At 37.2% G+C, this 23,348-nt stretch overlaps 1 protein-coding gene across 1 annotated transcript in view; it reads right to left on the reverse strand.

Annotated features, from left to right (window-relative positions):
* Positions 1-342: 342 nt before the first annotated feature.
* LOC112054495 (uncharacterized) overlaps positions 343-23,348 on the reverse strand; it is a 105,176-nt gene continuing 82,170 nt past the window's right edge. The window contains exons 12-15 of the mRNA XM_052886817.1: positions 14,274-14,363; positions 13,549-13,659; positions 12,430-12,617; positions 343-11,787 (exon numbers count right to left, since the gene is read on the reverse strand). Coding sequence (XP_052742777.1) covers positions 11,608-11,787; positions 12,430-12,617; positions 13,549-13,659; positions 14,274-14,363 — 569 coding nt within the window. The 3' untranslated portion in view covers positions 343-11,607. The remainder of the gene's footprint in view (positions 11,788-12,429; positions 12,618-13,548; positions 13,660-14,273; positions 14,364-23,348) is intronic.

Here is a 23,348-nt window from a genome sequence, read left to right on the forward strand (position 1 = left end):
CCTAATCTATTTCGGACTTACATAAAGCCTTAATATACGTCTCAGAGGCGTATACATATAAAAACCCTATTTTAGAAATATTATTAATTTATTGTTTTTATCATTGAGCAAAAATTTTAATTTGGAATATAAACTATAAGTAAAACAACACTGATATTAATTATAACTAGCATGATCCGCTAGCTACCGTCGGCCACCAAGATAACAGAAGAACACGACGGGCTAGCTTCAACCGTTAGAAAGATACAAACGATATTCGATTGCGTGTACGCCTCGCAGGCGTAGATTAGACTTCTAGGGTTAAATTACGTAGGGTCAGAGTTAAAATAAAATGCTTAATAATAATGTTTTTGTATCATTTATTAATCTGGTATAGGAGTCCTCCGCACACGTCGCAATGAATACACGGATATACAAAGTAAACGATCAAATGTATATAATTAATAATAAAATGTAAATATATATTATGTATGTATTATAATTATCATTAATAATTATGATCTATTATGTATTGGCACCGATACGACACTTGTATGTATCGAAAAATGGACGCTAGTGTGATAAGGGATGATCGGTGGCAAACCGTGCCGTGTACGGTCCTGTTACGGTCTTGTGCATTGCTCGAGTCGAGGCATTCATAAGGTAGACTTCCGTTTTTGGCGACTGCGACTTGGTCTTGGTCGCAGGTAGCGGTCGCGCGACCCACTGATTTATATGGAGCCCTAAACAAAAGTGTTGCGTGTCGCGGTCTCGAGCTTTGTTTAGTGGTCCATATAAATTAATACTAAGCAGTAGGTCGCGCAGCAGACAAAAAAAAAGTACGCTGGAATAGAACACAAGACCTCTCGGATTTGTGTTCAGCCCCTGAACTGCTGAAGCTTGCGCTATTTAAATTTATAACAATAGATTGCCGAAAAACAATTGTAGTTGACGGCAACTAAAATGAACATCATCGATACGATTATTTCTAGTAGGTATGAACTCAGGGATGAATTTTATATTGCCTCGCTTCGAGCATGACTTCATAATACACAGAATAAACTGAAAACGAACGTAACATGAGAATGTTGCTACGTTACAAACATTTTCCATTTCACTAAATGTAACACAAATATACCCTGTGAATACATTAGACTATGCACAAAAATGTTACAAACCATACACGTTACAGTTTAACATAACATCTCTCTGAATCGAATACGAAATACCCTTCGATAATTCCACTGTAATATACGAAATAGTTTGCAGGATCTATATAACAATGCAATTATTAAATGCTACGAGTTTCCCTAGCCAGATGCTTGACATTCATATTTCGTAATTTTATGAATATTGCTTTAATTTATTGCTGGGCTATGCTTGCCGGCTAGATTTTCAGCTATATATAGACACCGCAACTGCAATACGGAAATGCCGACCGGGTTTTCGCATGAGAGAGGCGAATCATCCATAACTGATTGCCTTATTACATAATTGCCTTTTTGATTAAATCATGAACCGTCGACCAATATTAGCTCTTGGCCTAGTTAGAAAAAATGCCGGAGCCTATACGTTTCTCTAGCTTAGCTACCAACATAATAATATTTTGTAGTACAAGAGACAACTGTAACATTTGATTAGCGACAAATATATCACAAAGCCTCTATTGGTGTTGTTTAAAATTATGTGAATAAATCTGTCGGTATCATTCTTGTACTACGCGAAAAAAGATATGACAACGATCGATTTAAACAACATTTTTTAAATTCATAACTAATATTACTAAAATAAGCAAATAAAAATACTTCAACTTATCTTGACATTATTTAAAGTGTTATTTAAAATAAAACAAATTAATACAATAATTTTAAATCTCATATGTGAGCAATTAGAAATTACTTTCACTATCTTAAACTAAATAAATCCATAGTTTTGTTATTTAAAATACAGCAAATTAATAACAATTAAAATTACCAACTTAATGGCCTAATTTTTTGTAATTTTAATATGCTCTAATATCTTTATGTAATTTTAATATCCCACAAAATCCTGCAAGTTTTTGAAACAAATACGTCTAAACATATTATAATATAACATGGTCATACATTTATACAGTATCAACGTCGTGTGAACGTATCTACGTACAACATGTATGCCAGTATATATTCTTTACAACGTATACTGTAAAAAAACAGACAGGACAATGCCGCGTGAATGGGGGTTTAGACTTGGCAATGTCACGGTTGTCTCTTGCACTACACTGGCCGAGGTAAGTGATACAAATACCGTCTATGTTTACAAGTATACACCATTTTATAGAGGCGCGGGGCGCGGGGCGCGCGGCTGCACTACTGGAACAGGGAACACTAAGAGCTTTGGCTGTCTATGAGCTTTGAATCGTTACTCTATGCGTCCACAACTTAGAGTTAGGTACTCTAAGGTCCACACCGTCCAAACTTACGAGCTGCATTCGAATAATTGAAAAGCTTTGTTTGAACCAGTGTTCTAGTCTAGATCAGTGTTCTGTAAATTGTCGTACCGCTGGACTACTAGTATACTTACGATTAATTTGTTTTATACTGCGGAAAATATAAGCTCAATTTACATTTACCCGGCGTTAAAAAGAAAAATGTTTGGACGTATAGGGATTGGATTTAGCCAGTCTCCAATTGTGAGATAAGGCAGTTTAGGAGAGGCAAAGGTGTTATCGCCACGTTGCAACGACTTGTGGTACGGACGGCTTCAGTGTGCTCGTGGCGTTCGAGCCGTCCACATTTCTTGTTGTGTAATTCTTTATGGGTTACCTGAGATAGGCGGGGAGAGTGACTTTAGTGAAAAAGGGGAGTGTTAGTTAACAGTCAAAGACGTCTTTAACCCTACACACAACGGTCACAAGTGCGTGACTTCACTCAAGGTCATTCTCTGCCATTCTAGGGTCTTATTTTGGTTACAGTTTCATTTGTCACCTTTGTTCGACATTAATTTACTTATTTTTGTAATCACTTCTGAGTCTGCTAAAAAAGGACAAGACAAAAGTCTCGCGCAAGTAGAGTCCTTCGTAATTGGTACATTTTTGCACCATAAAACATTATGAACTTTGATAGCTAATGATCCCTTCTATCACCCCTTTAAAGGCACCGCTATGTATATCCTGTGACCCTGTATAAATCTCGTGGTGTTGAATACGGTTAATAATGTAACATGTTAATGTTATATGTAATGTAGTATAATCCATATTCATTATCGGCGCCGACAGTGAAATTCACGGGAAGTGGCGAAATGGGGCTCGGTCAGTTTGTAGTACGAAATTCTCGAGTATTCCCACGAATTCATGCGTCTTCTCGCACTATTGGTGTAACTTATACACCATAGCTTGAAGAACACTGGTCTAGACTGGGCAGGATCGCAGATGGTGGATGCTTTGTTGTTGGATGTAGTAAATGACTTCAGGACAATTTTAAATACGACTCAAATTAGAGAGTAACAATTTCAAACCCATATGAATAGAAAGGAGATGTGAAAAGAGTAGCAATTTGAAGACGATTTCTGAATCTGTCAACAGTTATATATTTATCTTCGAATTTATTATAACAATAGAAGTTTTTGTCCGTAGCTGTAACGCCTCGAAGATTTATATTTATATAGTGACGTAATCACTATATAAATCTTAAATAGTTCTAATAGTGACGTAATCACTACTTAAGATTTTTATAGTGATCACGTCTTGGTTATACAGTATAGATTAATGCCAGATGACGACAAACTGAAAATATTGTTAAATTTAATTTTAACCAAACTGCAAAACAACATGAAGATTAACCTTACTTTAGGTGATGATGCTTAGCTTACTTGGGTTTTTTTTTTTTCTTTTTTTTCTTTATTTTTTATAGAATAATAAATATTTGCCATATATTTTATACTTTTATAATAGGACCAATATTCTCATTCCCCTCCAACTAGTCGGAAAAGACTGTGCTAGGAGTGGGTACGACAATAGACCAACGGGGCGGGGATCCACCACCACCTCGGTGATGAGTCCGATCGCTCTTACCGTTGAGCTATTGAGGCTTTGAGACATTGAGTTACCGTTGAGGCATTGAGGTGTTTAAGAAGAAAAGTGCTTGTCTAGGTGTAAACACTCTTAACTTCAACCCTATGACTCATTTAGAGTAAGGGGTGATAAACATAGAATGAAACATTACTTTATAAGTCCTCAACGAGGCGTTACATCGTGGACAGTAGTGCTATAACAATGTAATTGTAACACCACAATGTATCGAATTCACCTTATTCTAACTCTGTCTAACACAATACATAGATAGAGAGAGGTAGATGTGATTTCGAAGCTCACACTATCGAGTTATGAAAAATCACTAAGCCAGCCACACACGATCAAGTTGGCAGTGCACTTAGGGATGTAAAAGTGAAAAAAAAAAATCCATAGCCAAATTTCACAGTAAACTTGACTATGTGTGGCTGGCGTTATAGCCCTACAGGAGGGGGAAGTGTGCGAGGAAGGGTCTACGTAGCGCCTTACACTAACTATACAGTGCCTCCGCTGTTGGACGGATCGTCTCCACATGCAGGTACTTGTTAACACAATCATTAATATTTCCTTTGTTTGTTCCGTTCACAAAGCAGTTTACAAAGTACTGACAAGACTACACTAAATTAGTTTTTATTTTAAAGTCTTTCCTAGTCTGAAAACGCATTATTTGTACTTCAAAAATGCTAATCGTTGTATCAAAATTTGTGTTGCGCATATTATGGTTATTTAGATCTTGTTTGTGGTGTTGAATCCCTCGCTACAGTCAGAAACTAATTATGAATCACTCGCTTCGTTCGGTACAATCTAAGAATCCTTCGCTTCGCTTGATAAAAAATACAAATCTATATTTAATCTAAGCAAATAGTAGGTATTATTATTTAGATCTTGTAGTGTTGAATCCCTCGCTACTATCAAGAACATATTTTTAAATCACTGGCTTCGCTCAATTTAATTTTAAAATCCTGCGCTTGCTCAGAAACAAACTCACATTAATAAGGATTATATTTCATGTCGATATGTCTCTATACGTTTTAAGCAAAAAAGTTTTATTATAACTTGTCAGTACTTCACAAGCGGCCCTGCATTTTATATATATTTAAAAATCAACGTCAATTGACCCCAACTTCGTCGAGACGGTACAAAAATACATCTCTCTACAATCTAACCTAACTAAACTAGCTCGTCGTATGGCAACACTAGCCGCAGCCCGCGGCGCGCCACGCCTCTTCACATATCACAATTGTTTACAACATCAACGACGATTATACTCTGAAGAGCACACTTTATGTACTCTGCTTCTAGACCAGAAGATTCAAAACATTAAAAAATTACAATGCAAATTTTTACAAAAATAATTAACTTGTGTGGCATTTAGTGGTTTTCAAAAATATTTGCCGGTCCATTTTTAATTATTTTAAATGTCTGAACTTACTTTAGAATTACATAATTCAATATTTTTGAATCCCTGATTTTCATACACTAATTCAATTACTCAACATTTTTAATATAATAATTGGGGTTGAGTATTTTTTTTATAATTTATGCAGCTTACGATTTACTTAAAAGCCAAGTCCCGAAGGAAGCAACAAAAATTCAGTTTAAGAGTTCTGAATTGGCGGTCTAGAAGTAGAATACAAAAGTATTTGCTCTGAAGCCAAGCGACTACTGGAGCTTGTAATAGTCAAAATGATAATGAAGTTTAATATTCATTTAATTGTTGTTGGCCAAATGACGCAAAATTATATGATAGTAAAGCAAAAATATAGTTGCGGCCGACCGAAATCCGGTCAAAAATATATGATTTTTGACCGGATTTCGGTCGGCCAATTTATCTTGGCTAGTCATCTGCTTAAATATGCAAAAGTTAAACTAATAATCCGCATTTTAAAAAAAAGGGGGGGGGGGGGGAATTTGTCCCTAATAAGTGACAATTTAAAAACAATTGTTACCGCAGTTGTAAAAAATTATTTGATAACCCAAATACTTCGATTTACTGATAATAATCAAACATACAAACCCCAGTAGCCGCTAGAATCTTATCAGAAAGAAAGACAATACCCGCTCTCTACCGAGCGGGAAAGTTGAGCTACGAAGTGTTGAAGAGAAACAGACAGAGTAAGAGAGAGAACACAATCTAATCAAACTAACAACAATTCAACATCAAACATCTGATAAAAACTTTTTTTTCCACTTACACTTAAATCGCGTTTCGTCAGAACGAGTCGCTGCGATACGGTGCGAAGCGATGCGAAGTTTCAGAATACCCAATTGAAATTAAAAAAATACATAAATATTTAATAAATGAATTGTACTTTTCTCAAGTTATCGTTTTTGATAATGCTCAAATGTTATTTTCAATTATTGCACAATATTTGGTTCTAGTGTTTAATACTTTGATATTAAATAAATAATCTTGATATTGGTTAATAACCATGGCGTGTTTGTCAGCGACGTAAATTTGTACAATACTATATGCTCTAAATGTATAGCTATTTCCACAAATACATCATTAATGCCCGAAAAATTAAACACGCAATCTTTTCACTGTATCTGTGTAGATACAACATAATATTTTGTAGAATCATATGAATATTCATAAAATCGCATCGCATCGCGTCGGATCGCATCAAATCGCTCGTGCGAAACGTAAGCTTTACGCTATATTTTAAGATTGTTGCAAAAATTGTGGTAGCAAATGTTACTCCATACAAAACCGCCCGCACTACGCGGTGCTCTAAAATTGACATCGAAATTTACATGATTTTTAATTTTTAAGCTATATTACACAATTTTATTAAGCACTGAGCGCGACGTACTAATCTAATAGAGATGGCATTACAGTTCAACACTGTCCAGGAGCCCGAAGAAAACATTTAATTATCATTAATTTCTAATACATTAGTACATCTATGCTGCAATGTATATAAGTTTAATTACAATTATGAATTTGACATCTATATAAAATATAATGTAGATATATGCCGGTACGGCGTCGATGTTTGCTGAAATTTCCCAGTTTAACCATTTTAATGTCAAATTTCGAATGAAATGTCAACCGGTAAACCGGCATTTTTTCAATGTTTTATTAGATTTTAAAGATATTTTTAATACAAAAATTTCAATCGAAATTTCACGCTTAGTGCTAATTAAACCGGAAATCTCCACAAGTTACCTTAAACACTACGAAACACATATAAATACACATTAATTATATCACTTATAAATTCTAATTTCATTTTGTATTGGTGTTCATAATTTTCGTTTAACATTCAGTTTCTTTTTGGTAATAAACAGTTACAAAGTGAATCGACACATTGTAAAATAAAATAGTATGTAAAAATTTGAAATCAAGTTCATAAAAGTCTGTGGATTTGGATGTAGTATCTTTTGTCATATCAAAAGTCATTTTACTGTGACGTCATAAATGACACTTCTTTGAACGAGAATCAGACCTCCCTATTTATGTGAAACTACCATGTCTCAATCGTTTCGTATCTGCATTCCATAGAGTTACAAATATTTCACAATGTGTCAACACACTTTTTGAGAAAAAGGAACAAAAATATACCCACAATTTAGCCCTTCATCAATATAAGAAAATCTATTACAACATCAACAATTTGGCACATCGCTTTCCTGTTTCCAACAGTCACTAAAACTAAAATAACAATGCAAGAGAAACTAATAGGAAACAGTTGAAAAAACTATTTATAGAGATAGGACTAGTATAGATAGGACGTTCGTTGCAATGCACGTTTTTTCATAATTATAAAAAACTTAAATATTAAAAATAGGTTTGAATTGATATTAATAAAAAATACCGTTTTATATACTGTTTTCAAACTAGAAAAATCACTACTTTTAGGACAGTTTAAATATAAAAAAACTGCAGTTACGATAATTTACAAAATACTTTACTTTATACAGCACAGATTAATCAATAATAGGCAGATGGAGCGCACGGAACACGACGGTGTCCTAGCCCCACCAAATACAAAATTAAAAAACGAATACATTCTCGAGTCAGTACGACATGAAGCCAAAGACAAAGACGTCAGTGTTAAATCAGTAACTTTCAATATTATTCAAGAAAAAATATATACGGTCGAATTGAGAAACCTCCTCCTTTTTTGAAGTCGGTTAAAAATGGCGTCTTATGTTTTTAAATATTTAAAAATTGTTCACAAAAACTAAAGAAATAAGATAGAGTATCTTTTATTGGTAATTATTGATTATTATATTAATTTGTTGTTAGTGTTAAATTTTGAAATACAAATTAGGAAAAAAGTTTGTATATGCGGATGTTAAGGAGACCCGTGTTGTTTGTTTTTTTTATGGGTTTGTAAGATATTTACTCTGTGGTTTAAAGAGTCTATGTCTTCTTATTCTTTCAGCAACAACTATAAACAAGCAAAAATAACTCACTAACGAATAAGAACGAAGAAGAAAAAAGGACATTATTCAATGTCTAGAAAAAATAAACCTTAAAATTTAACAAAAAGAACAACAGTCACAATACAAGAGTTTATTTAATTTGCTCACAGTTGAAGCGTTGAGCGCGCGTCATCGCAGCGAACGTGCCAAGAATGCAACATGGCGGCCAAGATGCCGACAGTTTCGGAGTTAGGAGCACTAAAGTACATAACAAATTATCGTTATAGGATGACTACAGTACTAGAAATGCTAGAATACAACACACATTTCATCTACTAGAGATAATGTGGATTTAGTCCTAGACGCTTACTGCGTCATTTTGATTCTAAATTTTGGTTGAGAAAACCTTTCTTGTGTACCTATTCGTTCTTTGTTTAGATAACTGAAACAGAAGTGTTTGCTCGTTAAGTCTATATCAAGATTAAAAATGTCTGTTTGTTTGTCTATACAGTAATAATACAGTAAATAATTGATTTATTTTCTTTTCTTCGCTAAAAACTAGGACGTATTTTTTTATTAAATACTTTCTTTTAGTAAATGAAATGTTAAACCACGTTTTTGTCATCAAACAAGGTAGCTATAGTGAATTGCTTATCTTTTGCTATTGCAGCTTTCATGACTGTGATCAAATCGATTTAACAGCCCTTGAATGTAATTATGTCAAATCCTCCCTAAAAAGTTTTACGGGGCCTCTTTTAGTAGGTACGAGGTCGAGACCAGGGGCTAACTTTGCCCCTCGTCTAGCTACGCCACTAGATGTTTTCTCCACAACATTTTGAAATGTCCATATAAAAACAAATTGTAGCAAAATATTTATTCAATTAATTTATACATATTCGTGTTTAAGCGTCGAGGACTAAAACCACACAAAGGCTATTACGATATGGAACTACTGTTACAATTCTACAGGACGAAAACCTTAGTAAACATCGTGTAATGTATTTTACTAAGAGAATAAGGGCCTTTACACACTACAGTATAGATAGTAGAGAGCTACAATAATAGAAGAGCTTAAAACAATTCTTTGGTTTACACTCGATACAACGGTTTTAATGACCGGGTTCTTGAATTTTTTTTCTAATTTAAAATTCTTTTAACATTGAGTTATTTAATTCAAACAGCATATTGACGTAAACACTTATATAGCAGAAGACACTCGTGAAAGCCGTGGACCACCACCAGAGTATGTCCTGGTGTATAGCCGCCAGCACGTGGATACGGACCCCGCTATACTGCTGACAGCACGGCTATTCCCTAACGATATTTTTAGAACTCGAAGCGAGTTTCGAATTCACCGCTATCTTTCTCATTCTATAGTATCGTTTTAAACAGAGAGAGATAGAGATGAACTCGCACTTGCGAGTTATAAAAATATCGTTACAGAATAGCCTAGCTGATCTTCGTGCAGCAAAGTGATCATGGGGCAGCAAAGACCGTAGCAGAGTGTATTACCACAGTAGATATAATAAGGTATTACTCATTTGAGAATCCACTATCATGTTTTGGTACTATTGTGTTGTTTTTGTTTTATGCAATAGTAACACGGATGCTTTTGTAAAACGAATCGCTTATTTTTGTTAGGTAATATTACCTTTTTACTAAATTATGCACAAGAATTTTAAAGTACGAAGCTACCAGTAACAACAACATTCGTTTCATTTATGAAAAGAAACCGATCACAAACGTTGTATCGTATCCAACAAATTAATAACTACAAACCCATCAACACTAGCCTGATGCGAAGTGTAAACATACATCAACTTATCACCAACTTCGTTATAATTTTTTAATAAAAAAATAAATTTAAATATAACTACTTCCCTTAGGAAGCGTCCACACTTGACCTAAAGTCAATCGGTAATTGTCGGACAGTATTATGGGCCTGCACTCACTATGCTCTTCGATATACTCCTCGCGCTGATCATCGCTATGCTTCTCGTGCTGCTCATAGCTATGCTTCTCGCGCTGCTCATGGCTATGCTTCTCGTGCTGCTCATAGCTCTGCTCCTCGCGTTGCTTATCGCTATGCATAACGCTATGCTCCTCGCGTTGCCGCGATGTTGCTCTCTCTGTCCGCACACTGCTCTACTTGCAAAATTAACCTGCCGTGGTAGAGGTCGGGTATCTCATACCCAGCCATTATGTAAAACACTAAATATTTCGGAACTGAGCGATTCCTGGAACTCGGCTGGATCAGTAGCTGGAGAAGGTCGTGCAGAGAGTGATTTGAATCAATGAATGAATGAAAAGAATTCTAATGTCATTCCAATTATTACAATCGACAAATCTATATTTGGGTATGACATACCCACCTCATAGTCTATGTAACTTTTTTCAACTCATTCACGCCGGGTTAATCGCGAATCTCTGTTCTTATCCTTTGGATCGTACTCAAAATCGCCAAAATAGGGAGCGGTGGGCATGACGAGGAGCATGACATGCGGCCTGACCAGTTACATCGCAACACTACGAGTACATCTCATGACTTCTTTCCTCGATATTTCCCATGTCACTCATCGAGTGTGTGGTAGGCCCATTATACAGGTCACTGTAGCGATAATCTGACCGATATTATTATAGTAGGTACATAATAGTACTAAAAGTAAGCAGTCGATTCGTGTGACGCATCCTTTATGTTACGTTTCAGTCACTTTTTTAGTATATCTCTGATAGAGATTGGATACAATAAACTCAGCTGCGTATTTGATATTATCATTTAATGCAAAACATATATTATAAATATTTATTGCTACTTCGCTAATGTTATATTGAGCATTAAATAACTTAATTTACTAACCAAATAGGTACAAGTATCTAAATGTATGTTATACATTGATTTACTTATCAAAACAATTAAACATTGGAAAGATAAAAGACGAATTACATCGTCGTTAACTGGACGTCATTTATTTTCGTGTGTTCAATTTATAAATAGAACAATTGTTTCAGTAGACAATCGAATATTGTGTGAATTGACAATAATAAATAATAATATAAACAGCTCGCAGTAGAAAGCTATCATCATTTTCAGCAGGTCCCGTCTGATACACACCTTGACACAATTTCTGACGTCAAAATTGACACTAATGTGACAAGTTTTTGTTGTGACCATACAATTAGGTCAACAACAAGAGGGACTTCTGAGACTAGACCAACGCAACCAACCATAGTCCGATCAAGACGGTGCCGGTCATGGCACGTGCCGGGCCCGCGCCGGCCTGCAGCGCGCGCACCGCGTGCCGCGCGGGGGACGGGGAAGCCTCGATAGTCCGGCGAGGGAACACGGCCACCGCGCCACCGCTAGAGGACACCACTACGCACCAGACCTACGTCGAAGTCAAAAACAGATAAAATAATGGGATTGTAAAGGGGAATGCCCATCCCCGGCCCAGGCCTTCCCTAACCACCCGGCAATTTACTTATATCTAAAAAAATCTCGATAATTCTAATTTAATAATGAAATAATTACTTTATCAAAAAAAGTTTGCTACAACGTTTTACGACATTTTTTAATTCATCTTTATTTTGTCCACAACGGGGATAAGCTAAGATTGTTGAACATACAGCCTGAGTTTTACCATATTTTTTAAGACTTTTGATTGGATTGTTTGTTCGTCTTCTTGTTTGTAAAGCTTGTTAGTAACAGAAAAAAAATAGTACAGCTTCAAATGTTACTTCGCAGCGGCGAACATTTTGCCCTAGAAGAGCGATAAAAAAATGTATTTTTCTTTAAGAAACATACTTTTATGAAGGCAATTATTTAACCAGATCCTTATTTATACTTCATATTATCATCTCCATATACTTTTATACGGGGGTGTAACTGGGTTCCCTGGGCCGACGTTGTATGGGCGGGTGGGCATTCCCCTTTCAGTAGGCCGAAGGAGGTATGTTCTGCGATGGATATTAGAAGATACAGAAGATGGTGAAACCAGCCCTTAAATATTCTCTGGGTATGATTAACAAACCTCGTCAGGCTCTGGTACTAGCAGCACCGTCTTCCAGCAATGCTGTGCAAGGTCCGGTGTAAGCACAGCGGGCAACGCTTGACCACCGCGTAACCACAGCACGCGTAGACTGCGCCCGCAGACACCACACTCTAGCCGCCAGCCGTTGGGTGTCGCCTCTGCACTGTTAGCAGTCGCTGTTGCACCACCTGCGTAATGTAAAGACGAAGTCCTAGCTTCGATTCCCGGCTGGGCCGATTGAGGTGTTCTTAATTGGTCCAGGTCTGGCTGGTGGGAGGCTTCGGCCGTGGTGAGGAGCGAATGTGTTAAGCCAATTAATTACTGTCGAAGATAGAAGTCGAGACGCATATTCGAAACTTTGAAATATACCTAAAAGTATTACGCTTATATGCATATGTTATTATGACATTAAAAGTGTTACATATAACCTCTTGCAGAAGTATCAAAACAAACGGTAGATATATGCATTAAATAATACTCATAGATATTAGACCCCACAAACAAGAAATAAATTAAACTTCTGGACACATCTATTGGCCCACCTTGCATTTTCAGTTTCGTTTGGTCCTAGCTATAATTTTATATTAACAAAAAGTTTTTATGCAGTTTTTAACCTGGCACATTCATAATTTCATTCATTCTTTTTTGAATTTCGAACATAGAATTTACAGAAACAAAAGACAATTTGGAGCAATAGATGTGTTTATATCCAATTATTATAGATGCACCCAGGGCCGGACCGTCCATACGGCGAACGGAGCGGTCGCTCCAGGCGCCAAATCCTAGGGGGCGCCGAAATGGTAAAGACAAGATCGAAAAGAAATTTATGTGATGGATTTACGTGTGCGAAAGGCGCCATAATTGTATCTCGCTCCATTCTAAAATTTACCTCGGTCCGGCGCTGGATGCACCATAAGAATAAGAACCCGCACCGGATAGCGCACTGTTGGTCACTCAGGACATCAAGCAGGTTGGAGGGAGCCGTTGGATTCTGGCGGCTCGAGACCGTTGTGTTTGGAAGTCCATGAAAGAAGCCTATGTCCAGCAGTCCATCGGCTGTTAATCATGATGATGATGACTCTAAGAAGTTGAAAATTACATTGTTATGTAGTGAAATACCTGTCACCCGGAGTGTGACGCGTTTGAGCTCTCTAAGCCGCTTCAGGTCAGGAGCGCGCGCGCCGACGCAGCGGTACTCCCCACCCTCTTCGTATAGGGCCTCCTTTATACCTGTATAAAGTGGTGTAAATAAGATAATATCCTGCACTTCTCAGCAGTACGAGTACTTGCCGAATTGGTCCTGTATATAGTGACGTAAATGAAATAATTTCCTGCACTTCTCAGCAGAACTTTCCGAATTGGTAGGAGTATCTATAAATAGTCAAACTTGACACTTCAAAAGTGCTTGTAAACTATCCCTAATTGCCTTAGTTTCAAGACCAGAGTCGACCTGGTGATAATTTATTGAGATTGTTTTTTTTAAATTCTTAGATACTCACGATGTTACCAGACGATGAAGATCTACTAACATGCTAAGTATGCTGGATCCGAGATAGCGGCAGATTTTACCCAAAAATGTCTTACATAAAAATATAATTTAAGAAAATTACCAAAAACATGATGTAAAAAGACGATAGAACACAAATCATTAAGTTGCAGGTTTTTTCACATATGATTGCTAACTAAGATATCGAATTTCAAGGACGCAAAAACTAAACTGTCTACAGGGGGCAAATTCCTAAATCCGCCACTGGATGTTGCGACCATGTGCTTCAGCTGGGACCAGCAGTGATCCGTTAAAACAGGTGAATGGCGATGATGATTAACTAATGGTAGATGCATACCCAACACGCCGTGCGCGTGGTGCGAGCCTGCCGGCGCCCACGCATCCGAAGCGTTGCCCACTATGCGGCGCCACCAGCATCCCACGCTGCCTGTGTAACAAACCACCCTCATTATATACAGCTAGTTTGGGAGACTTTTTTTTTCTGATTGTGTAAGTGCCGTAGGATCCATATGGGACATCAGAGGCGTCACCGGGGGGTGACTTTGGGAGACAGAGATCTACTCAATTATTGTATTGAAAATTTATTACTTTGTGTGTAAATAAATAAAGAAGATGGTCCAAAATTGTATGGATGGCCCAGGATGAGTCATTGTACCCTGGCGTGTTACGACCGCTGTAGTCCAGTAGGTTGCAACGGTTGCATGTTCCAGTGCCCTGCTCTCATCTAACCTTGGACGGCAGAATGTGCTTGTTCAGCGCCCTACATACTTCGTTGCGATGGATTCACGTAGCGATTTACGTAGTTAATTACGCAAATGAGTATCAATATAAAAGAGGAGGATACGCCATGGAAGGCGCTCTTTGATCAATCTCCGATCGAGTGGGACATCTAGTTAGGATTAGGCTCTCTACATTTCAATCGCCGAAATTAGAGTTTTCTAGTTATTATAAGTTTTTATTGTAATATTTTATTTAAAATAAATATTAAATAATCAGTCGCGTTTGCATTCCCAACCCTGCTGCCCCAAAACGTAAGTGGCGCAGTCGATAGGATAGTCGTAACGAACTACGAGTCCAGTAGACAACGGCTATACCGAACCTACGGGAGCAGCGGGAAGAGTATCCGAAGATCGACACACCGGAGAACTGCAAATGTATTGGTGAGTACCTAGATCTTACTAGAGTTGCTCTCCTATCCTATCTATAGTTTCCTTTTTCCTAAAGGTATTTTTTTTTTCCTTTCCTTGTGTGTGTGTTTTCAATCATGAAAATCACGGACCTCCATTATTAATATAATATCGCAAATCGGTGCGAATAGGATTTAAGCAAATAATTTAGGAAGTAATATACTTTACTTTCTTTAATGAGATAGTTAGCTTTAGAATTTTTTTTTTTTCTTTTTCCAGTAGAAAAATGAGTGAAAATTTAGTCGATCAAATTTACAAGGCCTTACGCCTGTTGCCCGAATTTGATGGCAACCCGAATATTCTCACACGTTTTATACATTTAAGTGACCAATTAGTTACCCAATTTATAAAAGCAGAGGCAGGATTTGAGCTAAGTAACTTAGCTTTAATAAACGGTATTTTAAATAAAATTAGCGGAAATGCCGCCTGTACAATAAATTCAAATGGCATCCCAGAAACCTGGCAGGGTATAAGAAAAGCCTTAATCAATAATTTTGCAGACCAAAGAGATGAGACCGCTTTATACAACGATTTAGCTCTGTTAACTCAAAGAAATTTAACTCCTCAAGAATTTTACGAAAAGTGTCAAGGCCTATTTAGCACCATTATGACGTATATAACGCTGCATGAAACTTTAGCTACTACTATTGAAGCTAAACGTACTCTTTATAAAAAATTAACACTTAAAGCGTTTGTCCGTGGTCTTAAAGAGCCCTTAGGTTCACGTATTAGGTGCATGCGACCGGATACCATAGAAAAGGCATTAGAATACGTTCACGAAGAAACTAATACCTTATATCTTCAACAACGAAACGACCAACTCCAAGAACAGACGGAGCAGTTGCCACCACCACGACCTTACAGTTTCTTTCCTCCATTCAACGATATGCCAGATCATTTACAGCCTACCTTTCAGCCACCGAGGCCAATTCCAGTTTGGAGACCCCAAAGCAACGCGTTCCGAGTGTCCCAACCAAGACATAGTTACATGCCTTCTAACCACGGCCCTATGCCAATGAGTGGCGTAAGTCATTTCACCCCTGAACCATTGTCTAGACTCATGACAGGACATGATTGGACTAAGCACGGAAATCCACCCCCATCGAATTATTTTAAAGCTCGACGGGAAATGAACGTTAATGAAGTGGACCCCTATGACTATTACAGTTACCCTGACTATAACTATGACTATTACGACCAAGCATACCCAGATCCTATATACGAACCCACATATGATTATGATCCCGCCTATATAGAAGAGTATAAAGAAGAGTTCCCTTCTGGAAACCAGGATTTTCAGATATGCCCGGAAATCCGACAAGCAAAAATAGAAATTAACTTACAGACGCAAAGACAACTTCCATTTATACAGACAGAAGATCCGCCCTTAAAATTATTGGTCGACACAGGCGCTACTCAATCATTTATTAACCCCGAAGCAGTAGAAAGATTTTACTCGCACATTCCATGTAATTATCAACCTTTTGAGGTCACTAATATCCACGCGACAACTCGAAACTATTACTCTATTACTTTACCATGTTTTTCTGAATTTAATGAAAATTGTAACATTACTCTATTCATATATAAATTTCACAATTATTTCGACGGGTTGATTGGTTTAGATCTGTTAGAAAAGTTAGAATCGAGTATAGACTTAAAAAATAAAGTTTTAGTAACACGTAACTCTACCAACTCTTTGCGTATGTATAACTCGCGAAATTGTAATCTCTATGAAGATATTATACCGGCTAATACATCCAGATTAATTCGAGTCCCTATTAATTTCCATGACGGTGACGCACTAGTAACAGAACAGATAATATCTAACTGCACTATTCGGGACTGTATTACTAAAATTAAGAATAACCACGGTATTATAGAGGTCACTAATCCCAGTAGACATGATGTCGTATTCTCTATGGATAGACCAGTTAGTGCGAAACTTTTTAACTTACAGTGCACGGGTACTCAAAAACCTACAGATCGAGCATCCGAAGTACTCTCGCGTCTTCGTACTGACCACCTTAATCCAGAAGAACGAGCAAACTTAAAGTATCTCTGTGCGCAATACTCTGACATATTTTATCTCGACGGTGAACCTTCAACTTTCACTAATACAGTGAAACATAGAATTCGCACCACAGATGAATTACCTGTCTATACTAAGACCTGTAGATACCCTTCCATCCATCGTCAGGAAGTGCAGGAACAAATTTCGAAAATAATCAAGGAATAATTCGTCCCTCACAATCAGCTTGGAGCTCCCCAATATATATAACGCGTCCGGTAAAGTAAAATGGCGTATGGTCGTTGACTTTAGAAAAGTTAACGAAAAGACTGTAGATGAAAAATACCCCATCCCTAATATTAATGATGTTCTAGATAAGCTCGGTAAATGTCATTATTTCACTACGTTAAATCTTGCCAGTGGATTTTATCAAGTTGAACTGGACCCTGCTGATATTCACAAGTCTAGTTTCAACGTAGAACATAAGAGCTTTGAGTTTTTGCGAATGCCAAAAGGTCTTAAGAATTCGCGTTCCACTTTCCAACGTGTAATGGACAACGTCCTTAAAAACCTCCAAAACGCCTATATGCCTAGTATATTTAGATGACATAATAATTTTCAGTGTCTCCTTACAGGAACACATGGTGAATTTAGAGAAAGTCTTCAAAAGACTTAGGGAATCTAACTTCAAGATTCAAATGGATAAGTCGGAATTTCTTAAGTTAGAGACCACTTACTTAGGTCATGTTATAAGTAGAGATGGTATCAAACCTAATCCCGACAAAATTACAGCTATCCACAGTTTCCCCATTCCTAAAACTGCTACCGAGATCAAACGTTTTCTTGGTTTAGTCGGATATTATAGAAAGTTCATTCCAGACTTTGCACGTATAACAAAACCCATGACACAATGCTTAAAAAAAGGGTTCAAAATTACCTATAATGACCCTAACTACATTAACTGTTTTGAGAAATGTAAAGTACTACTGAGTAACGACCCTATCTTACAATATCCCGACTTTAACAAAGACTTCATACTAACAACGGACGCATCCAACTTCGCAATAAGCGCTATCCTTTCCCAAGGACCTGTAGGTAACGATAAACCAATAGCCTACGCGTCTAGGACATTAAACTCGAACGAGATTAATTATAGTACGATCGAAAAAGAATTATTAGCTATCGTTTGGGCTACTAAATACTTCCGTCCATACTTATTTGGAAGAAAGTTTAAAATCGTGACGGATCACAGACCTCTGCAATGGGTCATGAGCCTTAAAGAGCCTGACTCTAGACTAATCCGTTGGAGGCTCAAGTTGAGTGAATATAACTTTACTATCGTCTACAAGCAAGGCAAATCGAAGACTAATGTAAATGCTTTGTCCCGTATTGAACTTAATAATGAGACATTTTTAGATGACCAGACCCAACTGACTGTAAATCAAACTGAGGTTAAGGATCCCGAAAAGGGTTATAACTCTGATCAGCAAGACTTTGAACAAACCCCAATGACATCCCAACAAAAGTTAACACCGCGTTATATGCAGGATAATTTACCTGTAAATCTTCCAATTCACATATATACCAAGAAAAAATGGCGCTCAGTAGCCAAATCTCGCCTTAAGAAAGTTCCTAAGAAACCTATCTTCCCACAAGAAAATACTATAGCTGACAATACTACAAGCGACCGAAGAACAAGATGTAACGATTGACTCATTTGACAATGGACCAGGATTAGTTTCCTTCAAATTACGAATAGCGAAAATTATGTCCTATTAAAACGTTATCTCTTTGGAATCTTACTTAAAATTAATATATCAATTCATGTATTCTCATCATACTAAAATCCATAAGTAGTAATTAGAGCTCTCGAAGGTAAAGTTTTTCTCATAATCTAGATTACAATAATAACGCATTAAAATAATAATGGTCAAGATTTTAATATCTTGCGTAATAACTAACGTCAATTATATTTAAAGTTAACCAGGTCAGTCTAAGTAAGCAGTTTTATGTCGCAGTGCTCTCAAAAACTCAATACCCACGAAAGTCATGAATCAATCGAAATTAATAATAACGTATTCATTTTAATAATAGGTAGTAACACTATTTTAAAAAGAAATTAATATAACACCTGATTTTCACTTAAGAGCTAAAGAATTGCAAAATTATCTACGATTTATTCGTGCACCGAGCACCATCCAATATAACATTTTATGTTATCTTATATTATTAGGAAATAAAGATTTAATGTTCTATGCATAAATTACTTGGCATAGGATTTAGGTCTTTTAGTGAAATAATTAAAATAGGTATTTTTTATAGATAAGCAGATAGTAGGTAGTAGTATTAAACTTCTAGCATCCCATTTCAAAAACCAACGACTTCTTTAACATATCCCATGTTCCTAATAGAAACCATAAAACCTTGATTCCAACCTTACCTTCTGTAGCACTCTCTAGCAAAGATTCTAGGTACATAGAGACAGAATGTCCGAAGATAAATTCAGCATGTGTATCATTCAAGATCCAGCCTACAGATCCAGAACAAGCCCCAAGCAGTAACCCCGTCGCTAGATGTCGAAGCACTGTACCTTCAGATTTCCTGTTCGTCGAGTCGCAATCCAACAGCTATCCGAAGCTGACACCTTGGACAATGTAATATTAACCCAATCTTGACCAATTGTCTGGATGACCAGAACTGGTGTAATATCACACGATCATAATTATGAAGAAAATGGATAGAAAAATCAGCTTCTTTGAACTTTGAAGTACCACACGATATCCACACGGCATCCAGCAATAACTACCCTAGCCGAGTAAAAATCGATCACAGGTCACTGCCAGCGACCATCTCGGACAGGTCCTGCAATAGTCGCTGTTCTGCGGAGGGAGGTGTTACGACCGCTGTAGTCCAGTAGGTTGCAACGGTTGCATGTTCCAGTGCCCTGCTCTCATCTAACCTTGGACGGCAGAATGTGCTTGTTCAGCGCCCTACATACTTCGTTGCGATGGATTCACGTAGCGATTTACGTAGTTAATTACGCAAATGAGTATCAATATAAAAGAGGAGGATACGCCATGGAAGGCGCTCTTTGATCAATCTCCGATCGAGTGGGACATCTAGTTAGGATTAGGCTCTCTACATTTCAATCGCCGAAATTAGAGTTTTCTAGTTATTATAAGTTTTTATTGTAATATTTTATTTAAAATAAATATTAAATAATCAGTCGCGTTTGCATTCCCAACCCTGCTGCCCCAAAACGTAAGTAGTATCTAAAAGAAAATATTTTTTTTTAACTTGTTTAGATTATACGATTTGTATAATCTAAAATACGAATTTACTTTAATTCTTTCGAAATAATATTTATTCTCACCCAAGAAATGCAACACTTATACGGGTAATAGTTGCGGATTGATGACGTTTTCAATGCATTAGTAGAATTGACGTTTGTTATCAATTGTCGTGTCATAGTTGCTTTAAGGGCGCCATCTTGATATAACTCGAAAACTTGGGTTTTCATTTTATTTATTTCTTGTTATATACTTAAAGTTATTCACTATAATAAATTTTAATAAAATCCTTGTATTTTTTAAATGTTAATAATAGGTACGTACTTCGGAAAGCACGTTAAGCATTCGGTTCTAGCTAAAACCAATAACATCTAATGCGATATTTACAAAGTCAAATACTAAAACCATAACCCCGCCAACCGGCTTTGGAAAGTAATAATGGAGCTCCAAAAATAATGGAGACATTTGTCCTATATAGGGGACCATTAAAATGCTTTATTAGGATGATGATATGTCACAAATGTATTATGACGTGACGGGTAAAAGTCACAGCGATTGTACCATTATTTTGTGGTAGAGGAAACACCTCGAGCAGGTCCCAGAACTTGTGACCTTGAGAGTAGGTTTAAAGGATTCCTTTAGAATGCATGAACAGTCACCTTCCCTACCCGACACATAATAAATAATTTATGATAAACTTACAACACAAAACATTATTGCACGAAATCACTTACTGGTGTCTACGCTGCCTAACAAACAACTGAGCTCAAGTCTCTTATTCATACCAACACTGATACCTCCCCGCTACAATAACATAAATAATGAATGTTAATACCATCTGTTGTTGAGGAACTTGTAACATTCGTTTCTCTTTATCTTCCTATAAACGCTTTGGAAACTAAAAATATGTATGGAAAAGACGTGTTCAACCTATTAAATAATAAATAATAATAATAATATAATTCATTTATTTAAAGTAACCAAGACTCATTTTGTTAGTAAAATTCTCTTATAAGTATGTTAATTGTGTATACCTAAACCTAAAAATTAGTAAATAACAATATTTCTTATTATCTATGTTAGTTACTTAAAACCTATTGTATTTACGAGAACCAGTGCTATGTCATTCCATTAGAAACGCCACAACAGTGGTTCACGTAGGTGCAGTCTAGTCTGCTGGCGATTACTGCCAAAATGCTGTTGGTACTGCCTCGCAGCCTTCGCACCAGGGATCCGCATCTTTTGCGCATTGTTGCATAAAAGCAATCAACTCTTGCTTCCGCGAACATCCCTGACGCGCTACAGTAACGAGGTAGCCCCATAATAGCCCTGAATGCATTATTGTACTGGATACGGAGAGCATTGTACGATCTTTGTGTATATTTTGCCCACAGGCTGCATGTGTAAAAAATAGTGCAATAGGCCTTAAATAATGTTGTCTTAACTTGCTGTGAGCAGCGTGCAAACCTGCGTGCAAGCATGTTAGCTCTAACTGACAATGCTCTCCGCTCCCTTTCAATATCCGTGTCGTCCTTGAGGTCGGGGGTCAAAATATGTCCTAGATATTTAAATTGGTGAACTTGTTTCAAAATTGTCCCATTTAGTACAAGCGATGGAACGTTACTTGGTAACTTTCCCTCAGCCTCAAAGACCATCACTTCGCTTTTCTTGGCATTATAAATTAACCCGTGCCTTTCCACATAAGCCTCACATATTGCCAACAGCTTACGCAGGCCACAAAGTGATGCACTCAGCAGCACCATGTCATCGGCGTAGCTTATGTTATTTACACAAACCCCGTCAATGTAACAGCCGATTCTGGTACCGCTGAGCTCACCCAGCAACTCGTCAATATATAGGTTGAAAAGCGTCGTAGAACTTAGCCCACCCTGTCTGACTCCACACTCCAACCCATAGGGACGTGATAACGTTCCCGCCCATCGGACATAATTGACCTGGTTTCTGTACCAAAATTTAAATATATTGGTGAGTTCGGGTGGTGCTTTAACTGCTTCTAGCTTCCCCCACAAGATATCGTAAGAAACCAGGTCAAATGCCCTAGAAAGATCTAGAAAGCAGGCATAAACTGGAGTTTTACGCCTAGCATAGTATTTGACAGTATGCTTAAGACTCAATACTGCACTTTCTGTTGACAGCCCTGGACGAAAACCAAACTGGTTGTCATGAGGCTTAACTAGCTTATTTACTTGAGTGTTAAGCAAACTATCAAACACCTTAGCGACTATAGTAGCTAATGAAATAGGCCTGTAATTGTTTTTATCCGATAAGTCACCAGTTTTATTTTTCACAATAGGCACTACTATGGTACGCATCATCTCCCTTGGCATAAAACTGTGACTAATACAAATGTTATAGAGCATGGTCAGCACTCTGGGTAGATGTGAGCCAGCATATTGTAAATGCTCGATGCTGAGACCATCATGACCGGGGGATTTACCTCTTGTCATATTTTTAATAGTATGCGCTACATCTGCACATTTAAATACAATCCCCATCTTTTCGTTGATCTCAGCACTAAACACTGCTGGTTGAGAGAGGCTGAGAGGCGATTGTACAGAAAAATGATCCACAAAGAGATTCGAAATATTAACGGGCTCACACACACCACTGACGCTCACGGGGAGGGCTGGCCTGTTATTCATTTTATTGGTGTTTTTCCAGAAACCACGAAAATTATTTTTGGAATGATATGAGGCCAGAATGTCCATTTTTATTTGATGTTCATGATCTTGACACCATTTTAGACGGGATTTGAAAATTCTTCTAGTCTCGCACATGTCAAGGTAAAAGCGACCTACCATTGGTTTACCGTACCACAACCATATCGAGAATTTGTGCCTGGCCTCCTCGTGTGCGCTCGCGACGTACTTATTCCAGCCTATAACGGTCTTCTTTACTACACG

The sequence above is a fragment of the Bicyclus anynana genome, chromosome 18 (genome assembly GCF_947172395.1).
Source record: "Bicyclus anynana chromosome 18, ilBicAnyn1.1, whole genome shotgun sequence".
In the NCBI taxonomy this organism is placed as follows: domain Eukaryota; kingdom Metazoa; phylum Arthropoda; class Insecta; order Lepidoptera; family Nymphalidae; genus Bicyclus; species Bicyclus anynana.